This window comes from Mixophyes fleayi, chromosome 2 (assembly GCF_038048845.1).
Source record: "Mixophyes fleayi isolate aMixFle1 chromosome 2, aMixFle1.hap1, whole genome shotgun sequence".
Taxonomy (NCBI): Eukaryota; Metazoa; Chordata; class Amphibia; order Anura; family Limnodynastidae; genus Mixophyes; species Mixophyes fleayi.
The window spans coordinates 298,306,386-298,331,140 of NC_134403.1; the positions used below are offsets into that span (position 1 = coordinate 298,306,386).

The 24,755-nt window shown below is 39.3% G+C and overlaps 1 protein-coding gene across 1 annotated transcript in view; it reads left to right on the forward strand.

Moving 5' to 3' along the window:
• ANOS1 (anosmin 1) overlaps positions 1-24,755 on the forward strand; it is a 174,087-nt gene that overhangs the window by 18,407 nt on the left and 130,925 nt on the right. The window contains exon 2 of the mRNA XM_075196468.1: positions 20,225-20,272. Within this exon, the coding sequence (XP_075052569.1) occupies positions 20,225-20,272 (48 nt within the window). The remainder of the gene's footprint in view (positions 1-20,224; positions 20,273-24,755) is intronic.

Below are 24,755 nucleotides of genomic sequence, written 5' to 3' on the forward strand. Positions count from 1 at the left end.
CCCTCCTTGAAATTGTAGGCTGTAGTGAGCGTCCTTTACACTCGACGGGGAATTGGAAGCTGATGCATTCTGTGTCGTATGGTCTGATTCTAGGCAGGCGCAGAGTAATTATGTGCATTATATGCAAAAAATTGCTAATTACGCTCCTTAATTAATCAGGCCCTAAAAGTCAATTATGTTAAGTTTCACAAAACTGTATTTTGATTAGGAATTTTGTTTGAAGACTAGTTAATAGGTGAACTTTATTTATTTTCAAATGTGAGGAACTGATGTACAGGATTTTTTTTAAAGTAGTCTTTTTCACCAATAATGGCTTATGAATTTTTTTATTGAAATATTAGTTTTTACAAATGTTGCAATCAATTTCCTTGACTTCAATTCCTTCCCAGGATTATACTGATTTCTACAAGTTACAAACCCCTGAGAGGCACACTTGTAACGGTAAACTTTAAAAGCAGGTGTTGTACTACACCAGTTTCACACGTTTTGTAATATTAAATAAACTGGCTACTTTGTGTGAGATCTGTGTTGGGGTTATTCAATACTGCAGTATAGAGTACCTGCCAGACAATTTCACCAATGTTACTTATTGCACCAATATTAAAATGTTCCAGGAACTGCTACATTAGTATGGGTGTTTCCTTTCAGCCAAACACGTTCTTGATAATTGTGTGGGATGCAGTTCTTTATGAGTGTATTTCATTTGGATACCATACAGTCTTAAGAAAATATTACTTTATCTAAAGGAATTTTCCATGTGAAAAAAACTTGATTGACACCTTTCCTTACAAGCATTTTATTCACTATCGGGATGTTGCTGTACAGAATGAACCTTTGCTTGGGAACTCATGCACCCATGCTGAAAGTGCAACCTAATGGTACGGAAACATGTAGCAAGCTTTGCAGGGATCTAAGGCAGTTCTAAAGAGTTGTACTGTTATGACTCATTTGTTGGATAATGTATGTTAGAATTCAGTGAAGGATTCTGAGGCCATATAAAGGGACGAGGCTGCAGGCCAAATGCTTCTATAAAGGGTACAATGCTCAGAAGACATTTTAAATATCCGTCATTTTATCTAACAAAAATTTTATCCAGGAAGTTCTGAAAATTTAAAAATGGAACAAATGATGTAATTACATCTGCTGGTGATAATGTCATGCATAGACATGATTAACAAGTGCATCCACCTATATTCCCTCTAAGGAGCATTGCTATACACGAAGTAGACAAAAAATGCCAGAGACAGTGTGAGAAATTTTACAGAGGTTTATTCTACTAAAGACAAGATCTTTTCGGAATTCTGCAGAGGTTTATTCTACTAAAGACAAGATCTTTTTGGAATTCTGCAGCAGCTGACTGAACCAAAAACAAGTCCGCTCTTGAATGTGGGTGACTTGAGAACTTTCTCTTTTTTTCCATGGTGACACAGATGTGTGCTATAATGGTTACGTCATGTATCCTTCATAATGTTGTAGAACATTGGTATTCAGATTGTTGCCCCTTTTGGGGGCAAGGACAAGCTCATAGGCAAAGCATGGCATCTCACAATAGCACCTTAAAATTGAGTTTTTTGGTTGTGTTGCAGAAGTGAAAAGTGGGTCCAGATCCAAAATGAAATAAAAAAAATCAACTCTGTTGTGGACAGCACGGTAGCTAAGTGGTTAGCACTTCTGCCTTACAGCACTGAGGTCATGAGTTCAAATCCTGACCATGGCCTTATCTGTGAGGAGTTTCCTCCGTGTGCTCTGGTTTCCTCCCACACTCCAAACAAAAACCATACTGGTAGGTTAATTGGTTGCTATTAAATTGACCCTAGTCTGTGTGTGTGTGTGTGTGTGTGTGTGTTAGGGAATTTAGACTGTAAGCCCCAATGGCTCAGGGACTGATGTGAGTGAGTTCTTTGTACAGCGCTGCGGAATTAGTGGCGCTATATGAATAAATGGTGATGATGATGATGAGTTGCTTGACCATTCTGCGAGCAAATATCAACGTTGACTTTACTTTACTGACGGTAATAATGCACACTATTACTGTAGTGTTCTCTAGCATTACGCTGTCAATTAAATTCCCCCATTGAGTTGTACTAGAAAACTACGTACAAGAATATGTCATTTACAAACATGTTTCATAATTTAGCACAATTATATTATTTATGTGATATTCTGAGATAATACAAGCATTTCCTCTTCAGCTTCCCTCTGTTCCTTAGTGTCAGTTTGCAGCAACCTAGCACATGTCTACCTCCTGGCGGTACTGATTCTGTCTGACCATGAGTGTAACAGTGTTTCAGATTATTTCATTGCGCAGTAAATCACATTCAGCTACATTTGAAAGACACACTGTCCACAGTCCTGTAATGATGCAGTCGCAGGTTACATTTTGGTTCCTTCTGTGTAATGACTATGATAGATCTGCAACTGCAGCAGCTGCAAACACATGTCCAGGGCATTGATCACCAAATGATTGTCAGACATCCTGGCTTACCGCTGTGAAAGACCAACATTTCATTGCAGGTATTCCTCAGTGTTTATTTGTTTTGTACCCTTGTATTAAAGCTAAAAAGACAGTGAAGTGTAAGCCCATGTTTGCATAATAATCAAATAAATTTTTATTAATTCGAAACTACTGTTAATATTTTAATAGTTAATCTGCTGGTGTTCAAAGAGCAGGTAAGATAGAAAAGTACAAGTAGGGAGAGAGCTTCTACAAATCCAAGTTATCCAACATAAGAGCTTATTGGACTCAGGGATGCCAAGAGGGAAGGGGGGGACATATCCAAAGTATCCGTCACGTGACTGCATTGGGGGACCTGTTGGTGGCAGACTTTAATGTGGGCGACAGCCCCGCACACAGGGAGACCACAGCACGTCCCCATCTGTCCATCATCTCCCCCATTTTTGCTGGTTTATGAGTGGGGGAAAGTGGAGGCATATCAATAGCTTGATATTGGCTCACACATCCCTAAGATGCACTCTCAGCTTGGGTCACATGAAGCACAAGAAGCCATCCCTGCATTGGGGTCTAAAGCTTATTTTTCTTTACATGCCAGACTTAGTATAATATATGGTATTGCAGAGAACAGTGGTGGATTGTATGAAAAATTTGGTTCTAGGAATCTTATCAAACTGATCCATATGATTATAAAAAACAGCACTTCCAGTTAATATTAAAATTACCTGACTTGCTTCTTCCCATTATTGGAACCTGATTCAACAGGTGTAAGCTGAGAAGATTCTAACTATCTGTCTATCTCATATCTATCTATCTATCTATCTATCTATCTATCTATCTATCTATCTATCTATCTATCTATCTATCTATCTATCTCTTATCTATCTCTTATCTATCTCATTTCTATCTTTTTCACATTTTCATATCTATCTATTTAATTTATGTCTATCTCATATCTATCTCTTTCATATCCATTTATGTATCTATCTATCTATCTATCTATCTATCTATCTATCTATCTATCTCTATCTATCTATCAATCTAAAATAATCCATTACAGAATAAACGTTATTGCAATGTTAGTATTAGTAGTAAATTATCATTGTGCTATGAAAAGACTTTGAAAAGTAAGAAAAGTACTTTGTATTATCTGTAGCTTGCTGGCTAGGGATTTAGCAGGCCACAAAGGAGGTATTTTAAGCATTTAGGTGGATAAGATTCGTCTTTCTTCTGCAGATTTTATATTTGGTGAGTATCATGTACTAATACAAACATTCTTAACACAATGAAGAAAGTATGTGCAGAGAAATATAGAATGAAATTGGATAATCTGTTTAAATTATTCAGTAATTAATTTAACTTTATTGTAAATTGGAAGAAAAATGTTTTACTTTATTTTAAATTAGACCAGCAATTCCATGAAAAAAATGATGTTTCTTCTTAATGTAAATCACTCTGCAGGCTATAAGAAAAAGCTTTGTGATGACCATTTTTCTTGTTTTATTTCTATGGTCTACTGTTAATTATTTATTATTCTACATAGTTTCATGTTACTACCATGTCAACCACAGTCACTTGGCACATGATGTAGTGATCATAGAGACTTTTGAATGCTCCTCTAAGCTTTGTCTGCACTAAAAATTCCTCCTCTTCCATCTACCTACTCTGTCTTCAAATAACACACTAAGAGTCTGAGTCTGTAACTGACAGTTATACTATTCCTCCAGAGTGATTTTGAAAAGGAGATAGTGATTTGTAGGATTTCATCAGATACATGCTTAAAATGTATTTAAGTTGCTATTTAAAGAAAAAATTACAGCTTCTATTTAAGTTTGCTGCTTTAAGCATATACTGTTATTACTGTTCTGCTTAATATGTTTTTATCCATCTTTTTTAATTTTTGAGAAATTCAGAATAGATAATTTTATAACCTTAATCTTGATTGAATATTTTTAACAAGTTTTAAGGTGTAAATTGGTTATCATACCCATAGGCACGAAACAGATTTTATAATTCTAGTACTTGGTGCTGGAAATAAACTGGCCCCATAGGGATAGAAGAAACGAGAAAAGAGGGAATTACATCAATTTGTAAATTAGATATTGAGGAGAAAAAACGGGGTATAAGATGGAACAATGCAGATACAGGCAATATAGAAAATTGCTTTATTATTGAAAAACATACAAAACATTTTGATGAGCGCTGCCATTTATGCATCTGTACAACATTAAGGAACATGTCTGGTGCTTTATAAATAAATAATGATAATAATAATAATAATAGATATAGATTTGTTTTTCCTTGCAATTTTAGAAATGTTGCTCTCCTGAGAACCTATTTATCAATAGGAGAAAAGCCCTAAAGCCAGGTATTTTGTTGACGAAATAAAGCATGATTTATGTATAAAGATTGTAATTTAAATTTGACATTTCTAAAATATTTTTTCGCTATTTTTAACAATTAATTTTTATTTATTTTTTGTCCACCAAGTGGAACTGTAAGCCAAGGTGTGTACTTTCAGCATGTGTGAGTCGGATAGACAGCTTGCGCATGCGCATATAGGCAAACACTGACCTGTCGAATTGGTAAGTCAACTGTAATCTGAGTATAGCTCAGCTACTTGCGCCAAATTTTATTGATGATAAATAAATAAATTATAACAGATTTTCTATCTGAGACAAATGTTTACCTTGATATAAAGGTTGTTTTGTAGGTAGGCGCGGGCTGGCAAATTTCAGCCCGGGGGGCGCACAGGCGGCCGCATCACATGACACGCGATGCGGCCGCGTCATCAATGACGCGGCAGCATCGCATATCATGTGATGAGGCCGCGTCAGCGCACAGGCGGCCGCATCACATTATATGCGTGTCATGTGATGCGGCCACCGGTAATATTGCATCCATGGGGGAGGAGGCAGGCCCAAACAGGGGTCAGACTAAGCGGCCCGGGGGGGCGATGCCCCCCTGCCCCCCGGCCCAGCCCGCCCCTGTTTGTAGGTACTACTGAATTGAGTATTGTTATTTCTTAGTGTCAAGATCACTTACAGACAGCTTAGTTTAACAATTTTTATTAGGGATGAGCGCACTCGGATTTATGAAATCCGAGCCCACCCGAACGTTGCGGATCCGAGTCGGATCCGAGACAGATCCGGGTATTGGCGCCAAATTCAAAAGTGAAACTGAGGCTCTGACTCATAATCCCGTTGTCGGATCTCGCGATACTCGGATCCTATAAATTCCCCGCTAGTCGCCGCAATCTTCACTCGGGCATTGATCAGGGTAGAGGGAGGGTGTGTTAGGTGGTCCTCTGTGCTGTTTAGTTCTGTGCTGTTTAGTTCTGTGCTGTTTAGTTCTGTGCTGTTTAGTGCTGTGCTGTGCTGTGCTGTTTAGTGCTGTGCTGTGCTGTGCTGTGCTGTGCTGTGTTCTGCAGTATCAGTCCAGTGGTGCTGTGTGCTGTGCTCTGTCCTTCTGAGGTCAGTGGTGCTGCTGGGTCCTGTGCTGTGTCCTGTTCAGTCCAGTGGTGCTGTGTCCTGTGCTCTGTGCTTCTAAGGGCATAGTTATTTCCCCAATATTCCCCTGTGTTTAAAAAAATAAAAAATTTTTTTTTTATAAAATACCAAAAACTACTTTAATATTTTTTAATTACCACAAAATTTTCACAACCAATCCTGCAGTATAAGCCCATTGGTACTGCAATATTACCAAGTTCACACATTCAGCAGTAAAAGTCCAGTGGTACTGCAATATTACAAAGTTTACACATTCTGCAGTATCAGTCCAGTGGTGCTGTGTCCTGTGCTCTGTCCTGCTGAGTTCCGTAGTGCTGCTGGGTCCTGTGCCGTGTCCTGTTCAGTCCAGTGGTGCTGTGTCCTGTGCTCTGTGCTTCTAAGGGCATAGTTATTTCCCCATTATTCCCAAGTTTTTAAAAAATAAAAAAAAAGTAAAAAAAAATAAAAAATTAAAAAAAAAAAAAATATATAATAATTATAACCAAATTTGCAAAACCAATCCAGCATTATAAGTCCATTGGTACTGCAATATTACCAAGTTCACACATTCTGCAGTATCAGTCCAGTGGTGCTGTGTCCTGTGCTCTGTCCTGCTGAGTTCCGTAGTGCTGCTGGGTCCTGTGCCGTGTCCTGTTCAGTCCAGTGGTGCTGTGTCCTGTGCTCTGTGCTTCTAAGGGCATAGTTATTTCCCCATTATTCCCAAGTTTTTAAAAAATAAAAAAAAAGTAAAAAAAAATAAAAAATTTAAAAAAAAAAAAAATATATAATAATTATAACCAAATTTGCAAAACCAATCCAGCATTATAAGTCCATTGGTACTGCAATATTACCAAGTTCACACATTCTGCAGTATCAGTCCAGTGGTGCTGTGTCCTGTGCTCTGTCCTGCTGAGTTCCGTAGTGCTGCTGGGTCCTGTGCCGTGTCCTGTTCAGTCCAGTGGTGCTGTGTCCTGTGCTCTGTGCTTCTAAGGGCATAGTTATTTCCCCACTATTCCCAAGTTTTTTAAAAATAAGAAAAAAGTAAAAAAAAATAAAAAATTTAAAAAAATAAAATAAAATAATAATTATAACCAAATTTGCAAAACCAATCCAGCAGTATAAGTCCATTGGTACTGCAATATTACCAAGTTCACACATTCTGCAGTATCTTGTGCTACATATAATGGAGACCAAAAATTTGGAGGATAAAGTAGGGAAAGATCAAGACCCACTTCCTCCTAATGCTGAAGCTGCTGCCACTAGTCATGACATAGACGATGAAATGCCATCAACGTCGTCTTCCAAGCCCGATGCCCAATCTCGTAGTACCGGGCATGTAAAATCCAAAAAGCCCAAGTTAAGAAAAAGTAGCAAAAAGAGAAACTTAAAATCATCTGAGGAGAAACGTAAAGTTGCCAATATGCCATTTACGACACGGAGTGGCAAGGAACGGCTTAGGCCCTGGCCCGTGTTCATGACTAGTGGTTCAGCTTCACCCACGGATCTTAGCCCTCCTCCTCCTCCCCCCCCTACAAAAAATTGAAGAGAGTTATGCTGTCAGCAACAAAACAGCAAACAACTCTGCCTTCTAAAGAGAAATTATCACAAATCCCCAAGGCGAGTCCAAGGGTGTTGGTGGTTGTCAAGCCTGACCTTCCCATCACTGTACGGGAAGAGGTGGCTCGGGAGGAGGCTATTGATGATGTAGCTGGCGCTGTGGAGGAACTTGATGATGAGGATGGTGATGTGGTTATTGTAAATGAGGCACCAGGGGGGGAAACAGCTGATGTCCATGGGATGAAAAAGCCCATCGTCATGCCTGGTCAGAAGACCAAAAAATGCACCTCTTCGGTCTGGAGTTATTTTTATCCAAATCCAGACAACCAATGTATGGCAATATGTAGCTTATGTAAAGCTCAAATAAGCAGGGGTAAGGATCTTGCCCACCTAGGAACATCCTCCCTTATACGTCACCTGAATAACCTTCATAGTTCAGTGGTTAGTTCAGGAACTGGGGCTAGGACCCTCATCGGTACAGGGACACCTAAATCCCGTGGTCCAGTTGGATACACACCAGCAACACCCTCCTCGTCAACTTCCTCCACAATCTCCATCAGATTCAGTCCTGCAGCCCAAGTCAGCAGCCAGACTGAGTCCTCCTCAATACGGGATTCATCCGAGGAATCCTGCAGCGGTACGCCTACTACTGCCACTGCTGCTGTTGCTGCTGTTAGTCGGTCATCTTCCCAGAGGGGAAGTCGTAAGACCGCTAAGTCTTTCACCAAACAATTGACCGTCCAACAGTCGTTTGCCATGACCACCAAATACGATAGTAGTCACCCTATTGCAAAGCGTATAACTGCGGCTGTAACTGCAATGTTGGTGTTAGACGTGCGCCCGGTGTCCGCCATCAGTGGAGTGGGATTTAGAGGGTTGATGGAGGTATTGTGTCCCCGGTACCAAATCCCCTCGAGATTCCACTTCACTAGGCAGGCGATACCAAAAATGTACAGAGAAGTACGATCAAGTGTCCTCAGTGCTCTTAAAAATGCGGTTGTACCCACTGTCCACTTAACCACGGACATGTGGACAAGTGGTTCTGGGCAAACGAAGGACTATATGACTGTGACAGCCCACTGGGTAGATGCATCCCCTTCCGCAGCAACAGCAACAGCTGCATCAGTAGCAGCATCTACAAAATGGCTGCTCATGCAAAGGCAGGCAACATTGTGCATTACAGGCTTTAATAAGAGGCACAACGCTGACAACATATTAGAGAAAATGAGGGAAATTATCTCCCAGTGGCTTACCCCACTTAGACTCTCATGGGGATTTGTGGTGTCAGACAATGCCAGTAACATTGTGCGGGCATTAAATATGGGCAATTTCCAGCACGTCCCATGTTTTGCCCACACCATTAATTTGGTGGTGCAGCATTACCTCAAGAGTGACAGGGGTGTGCAGGAGATGCTTGCGGTGGCCCGCAAAATTGCTGGACACTTTCGGCATTCAGCCAGTGCCTACCGCAGACTAGAGGCACATCAAAAAAGCTTGAACCTGCCCTGCCATCACCTCAAACAAGAGGTTATGACGCGCTGGAACTCCACCCTCTATATGCTGCAGAGGATGGAGGAGCAGCAAAAGGCCATTCAGGCCTACACAGCCACCTACGACATAGGCAAAGGAGTGGGGATGCACCTGAGTCAAGCGCAGTGGAGACTGATTTCCGTGTTGTGCAAGGTTCTGCAGCCATTTGAACTTGCCACACGAGAAGTCAGTTCCGACACTGCCAGCTTGAGTCAGGTCATTCCCCTGATCAGGCTGTTGCAAAGCAGCTGGAGAAAGTGAGGGAGGAGCTGGTAAGCCATTGCGATTACAGCAAGCATGTAGCTCTTGTGGATGTAGCCCTTCGTACGCTTTGCCAGGATCCGAGGGTGGTCACTCTTTTAAAGTCAGAGGAATACATTCTGGCCACCGTGCTCGATCCTCGGTTTAAAGCGTATGTTGTGTCTCTGTTTCCGGCGGACACAAGTCTACAGCGGTGCAAAGACCTGCTGGTCAGGAGATTGTCCTCTGAAGAGGACCGTGACATGCCAACAGCTCCACCCTCATTTTCTTCCACATCTATGGCTGCGAGGAAAAAGCTCAGTTTTCCCAAAAGAGGCACTGGCGGGGATGCTGATAACATCTGGTCCGGACTGAAGGACCTGCCAACCATTGCAGACATGTCTACTCTCGCTGCATTGGATGCTGTGACAATAGAAAAAATTGTGGATGATTACTTTGCTGACACCATCCAAGTAGACATGTCAGACAGTCCATATTGTTACTGGCAGGAAAAAAAGGCAGTTTGGAAGCCCCTGTACAAACTGGCTCTATTTTACCTGAGTTGTCCCCCCTCCAGTGTGTACTCGGAAAGAGTTTTTAGTGCAGCGGGGAACCTGGTCAGTGAGCGGCGAAGGAGGTTGCTTCCTCACAACGTTGAAAAAATGATGTTTATAAAAATGAATAATCAATTCCTCAATGAAGTACAGCACTGCCCTCCAGATACTACAGAGGGACCTGTGGTTGTGGAGTCCAGCGGGGACGAATTGATAATGTGTGATGAGGAGGAAGTACACACTGTAGGGGGAGAGGAATCAGAGGTTGAGGATGAGGACGACATCTTGCCTCAGTAGAGCCTGTTTAGTCTGTACAGGGAGAGATGAATAGCTTTTTTGGTGTGGGGGCCCAAACAAACCAATCATTTCAGTCAAAGTTGTTTGGTAGGCCCTGTCGCTGAAATGATTGGTTTGTTAAAGTGTGCATGTCCTATTTCAACAACATACCTCTCAACTGCAGCTCATCCCTCCTCTGCGGGGATAATGTCTCCTGTGCTCTGACACGTCACTCTGTGTACTCTCAGCCTCAGGATCTGACACTACAGCTACCATGCCTCTTGTAGCAGCCCTCACTCCAGGGCCTCTTCCATGTGCAGTGTCCCCCTCTCTCTTGGGTTCACTATAGTGGCATGGAGTTCTCCCCCTCATCCAGGGCACACATTCCTTGCCCTGGCTCAGTCACCACGCTCAGACTTCCAGGCAATGCTGGGGTAGCCTGGGAGCTTCCACCCCAGGTCCCCAGCTACAACTCTCCTCTCCTGTGTCTTCTCTCTCTTTCTGACACTTTAAAGATCGTGCCTTTAAATGAAAAAGTCAGTCTTCATTGCACGACTATGTGCAAGTGCAACAGGGACATTTTTTTGGGTTTACAAAGTCAAACAATAACACTTCGACCCTGTCTGTCTGGGGTCTCTCAATGACGAATTGTCTGTAGCATGTTTGGAGGAGGTATTGTGGCCCCGGTATCAAATTGGGTACCGGGGCCACCCCACTATGCAGTCCAGATACTTGTTTGGTGGAATTCCGACACGTGGAGGGTTTTTTAATTATATTGTGGCCTCGGTACCAAATTGTGTACCGGGGCCACCACACTACGCAGTCAAGATACTTGTTTGGTGGAATTCAGACCAGTTGAGGGTTTTATTATTATATTGTGTGGACCACTCTATCTATACCACACTACAACTCTATACCACTCTATTTCCTACTTTAATTCTATTTAATTCTATTTCCTACTTTAATTCTATTACTAATTAATTACCATAAAGAGGAACAAAAAAAACCAATTTTACCAAAAGTATAATATGACTTAGACTTACAAACACTACACTTTAAAGATCGTGCCTTTAAATGAAAAAGTCAGTCTTCATTGCACGACTATGTGCAACAGGGACATTTTTTTGGGTTTACAAAGTCAAACAATAACACTTCGACCCTGTCTGTCTGGGGTCTCTCAATGACGAATTGTCTGTAGCATGTTTGGAGGAGGTATTGTGGCCCCGGTACCAAATTGTGTACCGGGGCCACCACACTACGCAGTCAAGATACTTGTTTGGTGGAATTCAGACCAGTTGAGGGTTTTATTATTATATTGTGTGGACCACTCTATCTATACCACACTACAACTCTATACCACTCTATTTCCTACTTTAATTCTATTTAATTCTATTTCCTACTTTAATTCTATTACTAATTAATTACCATAAAGAGGAACAAAAAAAACCAATTTTACCAAAAGTATAATATGACTTAGACTTACAAACACTACACTTTAAAGATCGTGCCTTTAAATGAAAAAGTCAGTCTTCATTGCACGACTATGTGCAACAGGGACATTTTTTTGGGTTTACAAAGTCAAACAATAACACTTCGACCCTGTCTGTCTGGGGTCTCTCAATGACGAATTGTCTGTAGCATGTTTGGAGGAGGTATTGTGGCCCCGGTACCAAATTGTGTACCGGGGCCACCACACTACGCAGTCAAGATACTTGTTTGGTGGAATTCAGACCAGTTGAGGGTTTTATTATTATATTGTGTGGACCACTCTATCTATACCACACTACAACTCTATACCACTCTATTTCCTACTTTAATTCTATTTAATTCTATTTCCTACTTTAATTCTATTACTAATTAATTACCATAAAGAGGAACAAAAAAAACCAATTTTACCAAAAGTATAATATGACTTAGACTTACAAACACTACACTTTAAAGATCGTGCCTTTAAATGAAAAAGTCAGTCTTCATTGCACGACTATGTGCAACAGGGACATTTTTTTGGGTTTACAAAGTCAAACAATAACACTTCGACCCTGTCTGTCTGGGGTCTCTCAATGACGAATTGTCTGTAGCATGTTTGGAGGAGGTATTGTGGCCCCGGTATCAAATTGGGTACCGGGGCCACCCCACTATGCAGTCCAGATACTTGTTTGGTGGAATTCCGACACGTGGAGGGTTTTTTAATTATATTGTGGCCTCGGTACCAAATTGTGTACCGGGGCCACCACACTACGCAGTCAAGATAGATAGATGCGTATTGCGTATCATAGATAAAGTACATTCAGTGGTGTGGGGCAAATTGAAAAATATTCCAAATGCACTGACATTATCAAAAACAAGAGGTTGTCACACGCTAAAACTCCAACATGTATATGATGGAGAGGATGGAGGAGCAGCCGTATGTGTAGTGTAATGCAGATCTGTTGAAGGTTTTTTATATATTTTATTGTGGTGCCCAGTGCCCACTCCTCTACGCAGTCCAGGTACATTTATTGGTGCGATTCATAAAAGTTCAGGGTTTTTAAGATATCTTGTGGTGACCCACTCCTATACGCAGTCCAGGTACATTTATTGGTGCGATTCATAAAAGTTCAGGGTTTTTAATAGATATTGTGGTGACCCACTCCTCTACGCAGTCCAGGTACATTTATTGGTGCGAATCATAAAAGTTCAGGGTTTTTAATATATCTTGTGGTGACCCACTCCTCTACGCAGTCCAGGTACATTTATTGGTGCGAATCATAAAAGTTCAGGGTTTTTAAGATATTGTGGTGACCCACTCCTCTACGCAGTCCAGGTACAATTATTGGTGCGAATCATAAAAGTTCAGGGTTTTTAAGATATTGTGGTGACCCACTCCTCTACGCAGTCCAGGTACAATTATTGGTGCGAATCATAAAAGTTCAGGGTTTTTAAGATATTGTGGTGACCCACTCCTCTACGCAGTCCAGGTACAATTATTGGTGCGAATCATAAAAGTTCAGGGTTTTTAATATATTGTGGTGACCCACTCCTCTACGCAGTCCAGGTACATTTATTGGTGCGAATCTTAAAAGTTCAGGGTTTTTAAGATATTGTGGTGACCCACTCCTCTACGCAGTCCAGGTACAATTATTGGTGCGAATCATAAAAGTTCAGGGTTTTTAAGATATTGTGGTGACCCACTCCTCTACGCAGTCCAGGTACAATTATTGGTGCGAATCATAAAAGTTCAGGGTTTTTAAGATATTGTGGTGACCCACTCCTCTACGCAGTCCAGGTACAATTATTGGTGCGAATCATAAAAGTTCAGGGTTTTTAAGATATTGTGGTGACCCACTCCTCTACGCAGTCCAGGTACAATTATTGGTGCGAATCAGAAAAGTTCAGGGTTTTTAAGATATTGTGGTGACCCACTCCTCTACGCAGTCCAGGTACATTTATTGGTGCGAATCATAAAAGTTCAGGGTTTTTAAGATATTGTGGTGACCCACTCCTCTACGCAGTCCAGGTACATTTATTGGTGCGATTCATAAAAGTTCAGGGTTTTTAATATATATTGTGGTGACCCATTCCTCTACGCAGTCCAGAAAGATACCTTGTTGCAACGTTTTGGACTAATAACTATATTGTGAGGTGTTCAGAATACACTGTAAATTAGTGGAAATGCTTGTTATTGAATGTTATTGAGGTTAATAATAGCCTAGGAGTGAAAATAAGCCCAAAAACTTGATTTTTAAACTTTTTATGTTTTTTTCAAAAAAAATCCGAATCCAATACCTTAAATCCGAACCGAGACCTTTCGTCAAGTGTTTTGCGAGACAAATCCGAACCTCAAAAATAACGAAAATCCGGATCCAAAACACAAAACACGAGACCTCAAAAGTCGCCGGTGCACATCCCTAATTTTTATACAATGTATTAAACTCTTGTTGAAGAATACTTTTTCAGTTAAAATAAATAAGTTGTCTAAGGCACATTATTTCTGAACCCATGCACTGGCGGAATGAATTTGTAACTCACCCTGAACTGTGCAAAAAATAAAAGTTAGAGTCTTCTAAAATTATTTTCATTTACAAACAGAATTTGGGAATCTTACACTCAAGTGAATAGTGCGGTGTTCCTTCTTAAACCGTTTTGAATCAGGTTATCTTTTAATAGTACACATGCATTAGGCAAGTGTCAGACAATGTGTTGATGCATTGTTGAATTTTTCCATGAGAACATCATTAGATAGGAATGTAGTCTCAAAAGAAACATTTACTTGTTGCTAGTAAAAAGCTGTCATTAAGATAAAGCCTAACGATATTCGGTACAAAAGAAGACATACAATTTGTAATAACTAGCAGCATATACAATGACGGCATCATTCCAATTATGCTTTTATGTGGTTAAATGGATATATGAATACACTATTTACCAGTTCTTAAATGTAAAACAATGATGACATGTAATGTTTTATTTGCTCCAGACAAATATTAGGTGTTTTTGTATATATAGGCTTGGAAATTGGGACCCTGCAGTTATTATAGTTGGAAATTTCCAAAAATGTCAGGAACTGCTTTACAAGACATATTTAATCCTCTAACAATATAATATTTTGAATGCCTGGTCAACTACAATAAAACCGATGCTCTACGACCTGCACAAATTTACTTTGAAGCTATGTAACACAAAGTATGAAATTGTATTAAGTGATTAGAGACACAACTGTTATTTCTGCTCTGCATCCCTGTTCACCTGTGTGGTCACAAAGCAGCATATAGTGGTATATAATAATATAGGGCCAAATGGTATAACAGCTTACAAGGGTATAAGATTTGTTATAGCAGCAAAACCTTGCATGTTGTGTCTTATGTTCTTATCCTTATAGCAGTAGCGCTATTAGAGTTGTGCCTTCTATTATGTATCATAGTTACATTGTAACCATTGTATTAGGATAAGAGAAAGTAAGATTATCTGGTATATGTTATTGTTATGCTCTTACTGGTTACATTTATGATATCATTTATCAACATTAGTTTGGACAAATTAAAAGTCAATGTTAGCGTTGCCTTGACCTTTGTTACTTTAGAGACATTGTTGTTTTTCATGTGTCCTCCTAATGATTAGTAATTGGAAGTAACAATCAATCAACTTGTCAAACAAGCCACCTAGTAAAGGAAATAGTTACATAGACAAAAGATAAAGGAGAAGTGATGGTTAGCGAATGACCGGATCACTGCTTGCGACCTACTGCATGTTTATGATGAGCAAGCAAGTGAGGGTATAAACAGAAGTTCTGGGGGAGAATTCTATTTACTCCCTCACTTGCTCGCTCATTATCTGGTCATTCACTGACATGTCACAGCACATCCCTTATTGAATGCTGCCTGAGGTGTGGTACTCGCTGCACTTCATGGCACGAATGCCCTTGATAACTGATATCCGACTGCAGGAACAATTGTGAGGTCACAGAAAATTTTATTCTATAAGATTTCTGCAATGAGCATGTAAAGTTATTCAGTTCCCACATCCAGGCTTTTCCATGTGTTTACACATTGAGCTGTTGGTTGAGGAGTTGAGTTTATAAGGGTATATTCAGCAAAGGGTGAAAAACCCTATTGCTGTTGAAAATGGGTGTTTTTGCTGATTATAGGGCCGCACCCTAAATATCAAAGGGTGAGATTCTCCGGGTCTTGTTAGCGGTAGCTTCCCCATGCAAAGTATGGCAAAGCCTTTTTAACAAGGATCACGTTGTGATATTTGTTCTGTTATTGCTATCTCAGGATATTTTATTATTTGAATTAAGTATTTTTTCATTGAAAAATATTTGTTTTTATTTATTTTTTATTTTCTAATTTAAAAACAATATTAGTCTATTTTGTTATTTTATTTATTTTTAATTTTATTCAATATTTTAACTAAGTGTAACTGCAAGCCCAAGTATAGGCTTTTAGTATAGGCTAGCAAGATCACACATCTGCATACTCCTCGAGACTGGCTCGGCAAAGGAGTAAATTACCCTCTGCCAATCCTGGACAGTGTGGCAGAGGCAGCTGAGTATCGTTCATCTGCCTCGTCAAGATTGTATTGATAAGTTGTGGCTATAACAGACTTTTTACCACTGCAACAAGTAGTGATAACGTATCATGATTATCACGGCTGGTTAGTAAATAGGCCACTATCTAGTACAATCTGACTTGAAATATACACGTGATCTTTATGGACGAAGACTACGGGCCTCATGAGTTGGACATAATTTCCGTCTTAAACGCAGGTGTGAATTGCTTCCATAAAAGACATTCTATATAGTATGCTGAGTTGTATGCATCTCAGCTGATCATCATCATTATCAATTCGTAACTTGGTAGAGCACCCGCAACACACGTATCTGTGTGTGTGTCCAGGACTACATCAGTCACATTTATGCCCTTATTGTATGTGGCTTAAGCTTGAACACCCCTTGCCTTCCCTGATCCGTCTCTATAAATGTAAGGAGTTGTATATGCAAGATGGGATTGACTTTGCATACAGGCTTTGTGGGCATATGCAGTCATAAAAATTGTAGTTTACGCTAATCAAGTGGACTTGCGCCCATGAGGCCCTATGCGACAGGCTGTACTTTTATATTGTAAATCTTCTGTTATATATTTTGCTGTAATGGAACAGGCACTTAGTATTGCGCTGCTAGTTCATACAGACAAAATAAGGGAGTATATTTACTAAACTGCAGGTTTGAAAAAGTGGAGATGTTGCCTATAGCAACCAGTCAGATTCTAGTTCTCATTTATTTAGTACATTCTACAAAATGACAGCTAGAATCTGATTGGTTGCTATAGGCAACATCTCTACTTTTTCAAACCGCAGTTTAGTAAATATACCCCAGAGGTTTTTTCTGGCACAGCAACCTGCTCTTTTCAGTACATTATAGTTATACATTATGTTGTAGCTCTAGTTGCACAGTTAGAGTAGACTGGTATATCGTTTGTAGTACACCATGCTGAGGATGTCACATGATCTCACAGATAACCCACATACACTTCAATAGAAAAAAGAATTCCGGCAATCCTTCTTATTATTGCCAGTTTGATAGGCCAAGTAAGCTAAAATGCTTAAATAAAAAAGCCTCATCTGTATTTTGCCATCAATTCACTTGTAAATAGGGCCATGTGTAAAAGATCAGCTGCCCATACCCTTGAAATATCTGACATGTTAGTCTGTGGGATGTCAGTTGGTCAACACTTAGACTCAGCAATCTGCTTACATCAACTGGTGAATAGAACACTGGATTATCTGCTTTCATTTGCTCTTTATTAATAACATATTATGTTTCTTTAGTAAAACAAACATGACCATATAATTTAACAGACGGCCACAAGTGCCAATGTTTCCTGCTGCTTTTGGGGGGTCTTGTTTTAAAATACATAGCAAAAGGTCTGTTTTAAGAGCAGGCTTGTGGTAATGATTGTTTTCTTATGACATATTATCCTATGTCTTGATGTGCGTTTCTCCGCTGTCAAGAAATGTTTAAGAGCATGATATCTGCAGAGCTGTGGCATTTTCTCTTCCTGACAGACCTGTCTCCGTTCCATTCACAAAACTGTGTCTTGAATCATGTCCACTAAATCATTTATAGCAGCAATAAAACTCAAGTGGGTGTATTGTAGAAATGAGTAATGCAAGTATGTATAAAAACAGTTACTATGTATTTAAAACAGATGTAAAATAGATTGATGTTACTGGGTTCTGTAATTTGTCCTGCTAACTTTGGTATTGATCTTGACCGTACATTATATTAACCTTTCAGTTATTGCCACCAACCACGAACCTGTGCCTGCTCGCGATCTTAGTTGTGCCTTAAGACTCTGTGCTGTCTTTCCTGATTTGTTTGACCTGATCTCCCTAATAATATATACACCTATGTCCTCATTCTCCCTATTCTGTCAGCTCTTTCCAGGATTTCTGTTGTATAGTGTAAACATGACCCACAGACTTATGCTGAAGGGCACTAAAGACATCCACCCAACTTATACCTGGGGGTAAATGTATCAAGCTGAGAGTTTTCCGGCGGATTTGAAAAGTGGAGATGTTGCCTATAGCAACCAATCAGATTCTAGCTTTCATTTTGTAGAATGCACTAAATAAATGATAGCTAGAATCTGATTGGTTTTTTAAACCCGCTGGAAAACTCTCAGCTTGATACATTTACCCCCAGGGTGTCACTTGCCTTCCTATTGGAGTGTGATGATCACAGACAATTATTTATTTAACAACATTTTTGTAAAATATGTGTATGATTCAGTTTTGGAACATAGTTGCCAAAGTGCACACATCAAGATAAATATTCTCATTAAAATGTTTTAATACAGCTATGATTTTTTCTTTTGGGCAGCCTAAAACAGCAAGCATTTAATACGTTTTGTTTCAATTAGGAATACCATGCTGTTAGTTCTTTTAAACATTATTTTTAACTTAAAATGAAAGCTTTGACGGTAATGTCGGTAGATGTTCATAGTTTCTTCGCCTTGAACAATTTGTCTCTATTCCAGCAATAACATTAAGTTGAGTCTTGGTTTGGCAATTACTGACCACAAAACGGGGCCAACAGCTTAACTACTGCACTAATCTCTTCTTAACTATTAGACTGTTAGCCGGTAATTGTATTCCTCTGCCAAGTCTTGTGTGGGTGTTTCATACTGCTTAAATGCAAGACTGTATGGCAACTGCCAGTAGGTTTAGAATGACTGCTTACCAATAAAGCCAAATGATCATGATGCAGTTGTTTCAAATAGAAACAAGATGCACTTCTGTAATGCAAAAGTCACTCATATTTCATAGTTGTTTAATCCTACGTAGAGATCACCTCCACCAATCCTTCAACCAATGTATTAAGAAGCTTAAAAAACACAAAAGTAGCACATGTAATAAAGACAGTCTCAATGTCACCTCTGTCTCATATTTAATTTAAGCCGTAAACCAAGCAGTATTTTAGGAGAAAGAGGCAAATGTTGAAATGGATAAAGTACAGCTGTTCCAGCGGGGTAACGCTGCTTCGCTGGTCCTTGCAGATATTTGTAGCTGAATCCAGTGATGCTGGTCCATCCCCTTGGCCACCATTCTGCTTTTCTAAGCATGCTCTGAGTAAGGTTCATGCTCTGTGAATTCCAAATTGGGCTTTCATTTCCACAAATATAAGTCCAAATGGCCTTCAAATCTCATGTGCTGGCCCACACACATGCTCAGAAGAGCATACCAGGGACCTATGAACCGTCATCGTCTAGCCCCCTGTCACCTCCAGGGCGCATAGTCACCTCACCTCCATGCAATGGCAGTAGTTCTGCCACTGGGTGGCAAGTAGTACTAAGTTGCTTCAGTCACAGGGTCTTAATGTGATAGCAGCTTGGACTTTGTTGAGTCATTTTACTGTTTCCACTATGTGCATTTTCTGGAGCATCTGTCAACCTTTAAAGCTAAGCACAGACTGTTTTTATGGTGGTGTTTCTTTAGACCACTGAGTGGGCGTACATCTTGAAATGTGCTTAGCGGACAATTATGAGCACTTGCACTCATAGAAAAGTATAGTACACATATATGAAACAGTATGGGTCATTCATGACCACAGTCTTCAGCATCACTAATTATCATGCCTTGTTTTGTAACCATACAATGGTCTGTTTGTGTGGCATCTTGTGCACCTAGATTATTTCTATTGCAACATCTAAGGTAGTTCTAAGATGTTTTGCGCTGTGCTAAAGCTCTTAACAGTGGAAGAAATGGGGAACACCTTCAAGATTGTTTATTAAATTTAAACGTGCTGTATTTATGTCAAACAAATATTAGCTTTGACTAGTCTAGTGGACTTTAGGCAAAATCAATCATATGATTGGCTGCAGTATGTGTTATTATCACTATGTTATAGACTATATAAGTCTTTAGTTGACCGTAAAGAGGAAAGGGTCCATTTCTAAGGATAAACCCAACTGTCATTGTCACCTTGCTCAGCAGATTGAACCAACTTGGAAAGGAAGAAAAGAGACACTGGCAAATCCTTCTGTATCAGATATAGATACTATATTGTATATCAGATATAGATCTAACGTTACTTGTTTGAAATTGCTTCTGGTGCATTTGTACTAACTGTGTTTTCTGTTTTGTTGCAGAACAATGGTTCCTTGATTTGGTGCCAGAATCACAAGCAGTGCTCTAAGGTAAATTGATCATTTTTGACGCTTTAATGTTTATTGTTTCTTTAAATAAAAAAAGAGAAAGTGAGAAAAATGAACCATTAATAGATGTGAAAAAATGTTCTCTCTTTGTGTGATTCATCCTTCTGTTGTTACTCCCAGGGCTTTCTAAGCACCATAATAACTCCTTCACTGTTGAGGACTCCATTTAAACATTGCTTTTCAGTGATAGTGCTTATTCAAGACTTGACAAGTCTAGAATAGAACTAAGAACTCTTGTTCATTTAACCCCTTTGTTTTCAGGGAGGGTCTGCAAATCATTTCAGATAGAATAATGTATTAGGGGCTGAAGGCAGCTATAGCTCATTATTTACTGTGGCTCTGACATTACAAACCCGCAGAGCACATAAACTTATGACTAATTGATTCTATTAGACAGAAATCTCATTAAGCTGCGTAGATGAAAGATGCATTACATCAAACCTAATGTTAATTCAGCTCAAGTCCTTCTCAAACAATGATAGGAATGCTCTGTAGTATATAAATTGACATGATATGTTTGAAAACCCTTTCGCAAATGCTTTTCATGTTCTATTTCTGTGCACTGGAAATGAATACATCTGTAGAAAGGTGTTTTTTTCACATGTGTGCTATGAAAACTCTATAGAAGCATTGATGCTTATATGTGTCCATGTGTATATATATATATATATATATATATATATATATATATATATATACATATATATATATATATATATATATATATATATATATATATATATATATATATATATATAAAAACAAAAACAGACATAGGTCCTCTGCACTCAGCATGTACGGACTGGGGTGCAAGAGGGGGTTGCCCACATTTTATAGACAAGAAAACAGGGATACTCTGCACTCTCCAAACACATGATTAATGCTATACCAAGTACTGTTCTATATTAAAAACAGGGAATGTTAGTTCCACATATTGTAATATATGTTAAGCTGACCAACTGACGCCAAAGTCTTCCCATTCTGGTCAGTCCTAACATGATCAAATGCTATGCTATACATATATATATATATATATATATATATATATATATTTATACACATATATAAACACATACCTAGTATGGTGCATGATACTTTGTCAAACAACTGTATCATATCACACCCACTGTGCATTAGCCATTACACAAGCAGAGTACTAAGAGATACCGTGACAAGAATTCTATGTGACCACATTGGTAGTAAATGAATACAGACAGAGATGGGCCAGTAATAAAGGATAACTAAGGCAACAGGCGCCAGGCATTGTCAAAATGTAGGTAATTGTAATCATTTAAATAATGCAAATTTTATTTCTGCAAATGTGTGATCAGTGACAATACTTTTACAGTCCTCACTACTTATATACACATATACTGTAAATATTTATGATGATGGCTTAGGCAACTTGTGGAGCCAGAGATACTGTGACATTTCAAGTGCCAGAAGTTCATACTTGGGTAGTTTGTGCTTGCCTTGGCGTTCTGATACTGGTAGATCCTCAAATGCTAGAGTATACTTGACAACTTTTCCTCGTTAGTTTCCGGGAGATCCCGGGGGAGGTGGGCGTGTGGGGCCGGGGCTTGACGAATCGCATTATTTTGGCCCTGCCCCCTGAAGATTGTCACAATTTTGGGCAATTATGGCAGGGTGTGTGGCTAAGTGATATTTGCATAATTAAGACCTGCCCCCATCACTTATCTATTGCGGGGGCGAGAATCGGGAGGTTGCCCTACTCTCCCGGGAGCCCAGGAGGTCTCCCAGAAATCCGGGGAGTGTAGGCAGCTATGCGTTAAGGAAAAGCAGCTAATGAATATCTAGAGACTGAAGTGTCTTACATTTCTGTCTCCATTACTGAAGTCATGTTGTCTTACCTGTCAGTCTTTGATTAAATCTTGGGGGTCTATTTACTAAACTGCGGGTTTGAAAAAGTGGAGATGTTGCCTATAGCAACCAATCAGATTCTAGCTTTCATTTATTTAGTGCATTTTACAAAATGACAGCTAGAATCTGATTGGTTGCTATAGGCAACACCTCCCTTTTTTTCAAACCCGCAGTTTAGTAAATATACCCCTTGGTCTCCATGAAAATGGCCACCTCCATAGGCATTAATACATGGACATAGGACACAATTTCTGAACTGTGTCATCATGCCACAGATGGTGAAGCCAACCACGTCTTGTACTGGCTCAGCATCAGGGAGAATGCCAGACTCTTCAGGCAGTGACGGAGATCACCCATATTTCCGGGAGACTCCCTGTCATTCAGGGAGAGTTGGCAAGTATGTGCTAGAGAAACACAAGTTGCTTACTTCTGGTGTAAGAGAGGAGAAGGGAGAAGTTGTATTATGATGACTAGACACAGTCCTAAGTGCAGATATTACTATGAGAATGCGATAATATCTTGTATGTGGGAAAATATAGCACAATACCTTTTTGTAAAGTAAAATGTTGATGGCTCAGAGAAGTAATATTTCAATCTAAAATATAAATAAAAATGTGAATGTCTATTTTTATTACTCGTTTGTATTGATGTTTTTGTCAAAAACTTGGTGCCAATTTTCATGACTGAATCATTAACCAACAAATTAGAAACACATTTATTCACAAATCAGATGAATAAGTCTTTACTCATTTTACCACCAAAAGACGTAGGTGGTATAGCTGTTTGCTTTGGAAACCTTTGTGGACTTAAGAAAAAAGTTTAAATTTTTTTAAAAAAGCACAGCTGCTACTGTTGTGTTCCTTACTCACTATGGGGTCGATGCATTAATAATATCCAGTACCAGCAAATATGCATCACTTCAAATCTTAGCGATGCAGGCTTATGTATCGCTGAAATGCATTATGCCGGGGCTTCTCTGGGAGCCCTGGCGAAGTGACCCCTGTGATGCGATTACTATTTCCTGCTTACCGGCAACTTATCACTGCTGGTGAAAGGAGGAAGTGCGCACAGCGTTTCCACTGTAGCAGATTCTGCAGAGCCAGAGAGGCTTCAGTAGAATTCCATAGGAAAAGACAGAGGACTCCATCCTGAGTTGGTGTTAACTGTCTGAGCAATGCAAAGATTATGAAAGCTTCATGCATTGCAGAACATCGCAGGCCCCATAGTAATCTATGAGGACTGGGATGCTGCTTGGTATTTGCCTAAACGGAGGAGATTTCTGCCATATCTCCTCCATTATGCATGTTATGCATAGCAACCATCAACTTTATGCATAGACCCCTATGTACCCCTCCTTCCCCTCCCGCCCAACTTAATGTCTCCCCCTACACTCTTTTTCTTTTTTATTTGTACTCTTATTTGACATTTTTGCAAAACTTAATAAAATTTCTTCAGTTAAAATAAACACAGCTGAGGACCTTATAAAGACATTTATTATTATTAATATTATTATTATTATTATTATTATTTTTATTATTATTATTTTTAAAATTGATTTATATAGCGCCAGCATGCTCCATAGTGCTTTACAATGGAGGCAAACATATTTATGAAACAAGACTGGGTCTTAACAGACAATCAAAGCGGTAAGAGGTACCGTCTCTCAAGCTATAATAGGCCAATGTAGTAAGAATTGAGTTCGCACTCTTAGGGCTAGATTTACTAAACTGCGGGTTTGAAAAAGTGGAGATGGTGCCCATAGCAACCAATCAGATTCTAGCTATTTATTAGTACATTCTACAAAATGACAGATAGAATCTGATTGGTTGCTTTAGACAACATCTCCACTCTTTCAAACTCGCAGTTTAGTACATATACCCTTAGTGTTGATAATGTAGGGAGCTTACCGGGTCTGGAGAAATGCCAGTCAGCCCAATTAACATGCACGAATTGCACTTAACTGCTACTGACCTATGTTATTAACAGCAGAATAAGGAACTGGCACATCTTTTCATCAGGAATTTATTAAGTGGTCAATATTTTATATAACACAAATACACCCCAGATTGAAGATATTTATTTAAAGTTAATAAACTCAATACTGAAATAATGATGACACTGTTTAAAAAAATCAGAAGTGACTACATATCGATTATAACTTTTAAATGACCTCTCACAAATGCTAACAACACATACAGTAGATTATCAGTATCACATTACCTCATTGTATAATTATTCTACAGTGCATTTTCAGAAACATAAGCAGAGCTGAGGTGACCTTTAGACTGATCAAAATAACTTCTAGGCAATGTTAAATGGATTTTTAAACTACCACCATTCTTATTATTCCCACTGCTAAAATATCTATGTATCTCACATATTTTTGTTAAGCCCAAAGCCACAAGTCCCTGTGTCATTTTTGCCATTTTTTAAGTTGAATTATTTTAATTGACTTCCAGCAATTTATTAGATATACTTTATGGTTGTGTGATGCCAATACAAGTATATCTATAATTCACATAAATTACCTCTTACCAGTGTCACCTAACTTTATACCATGGGAGCATGAGAATAGCAAAAGCAA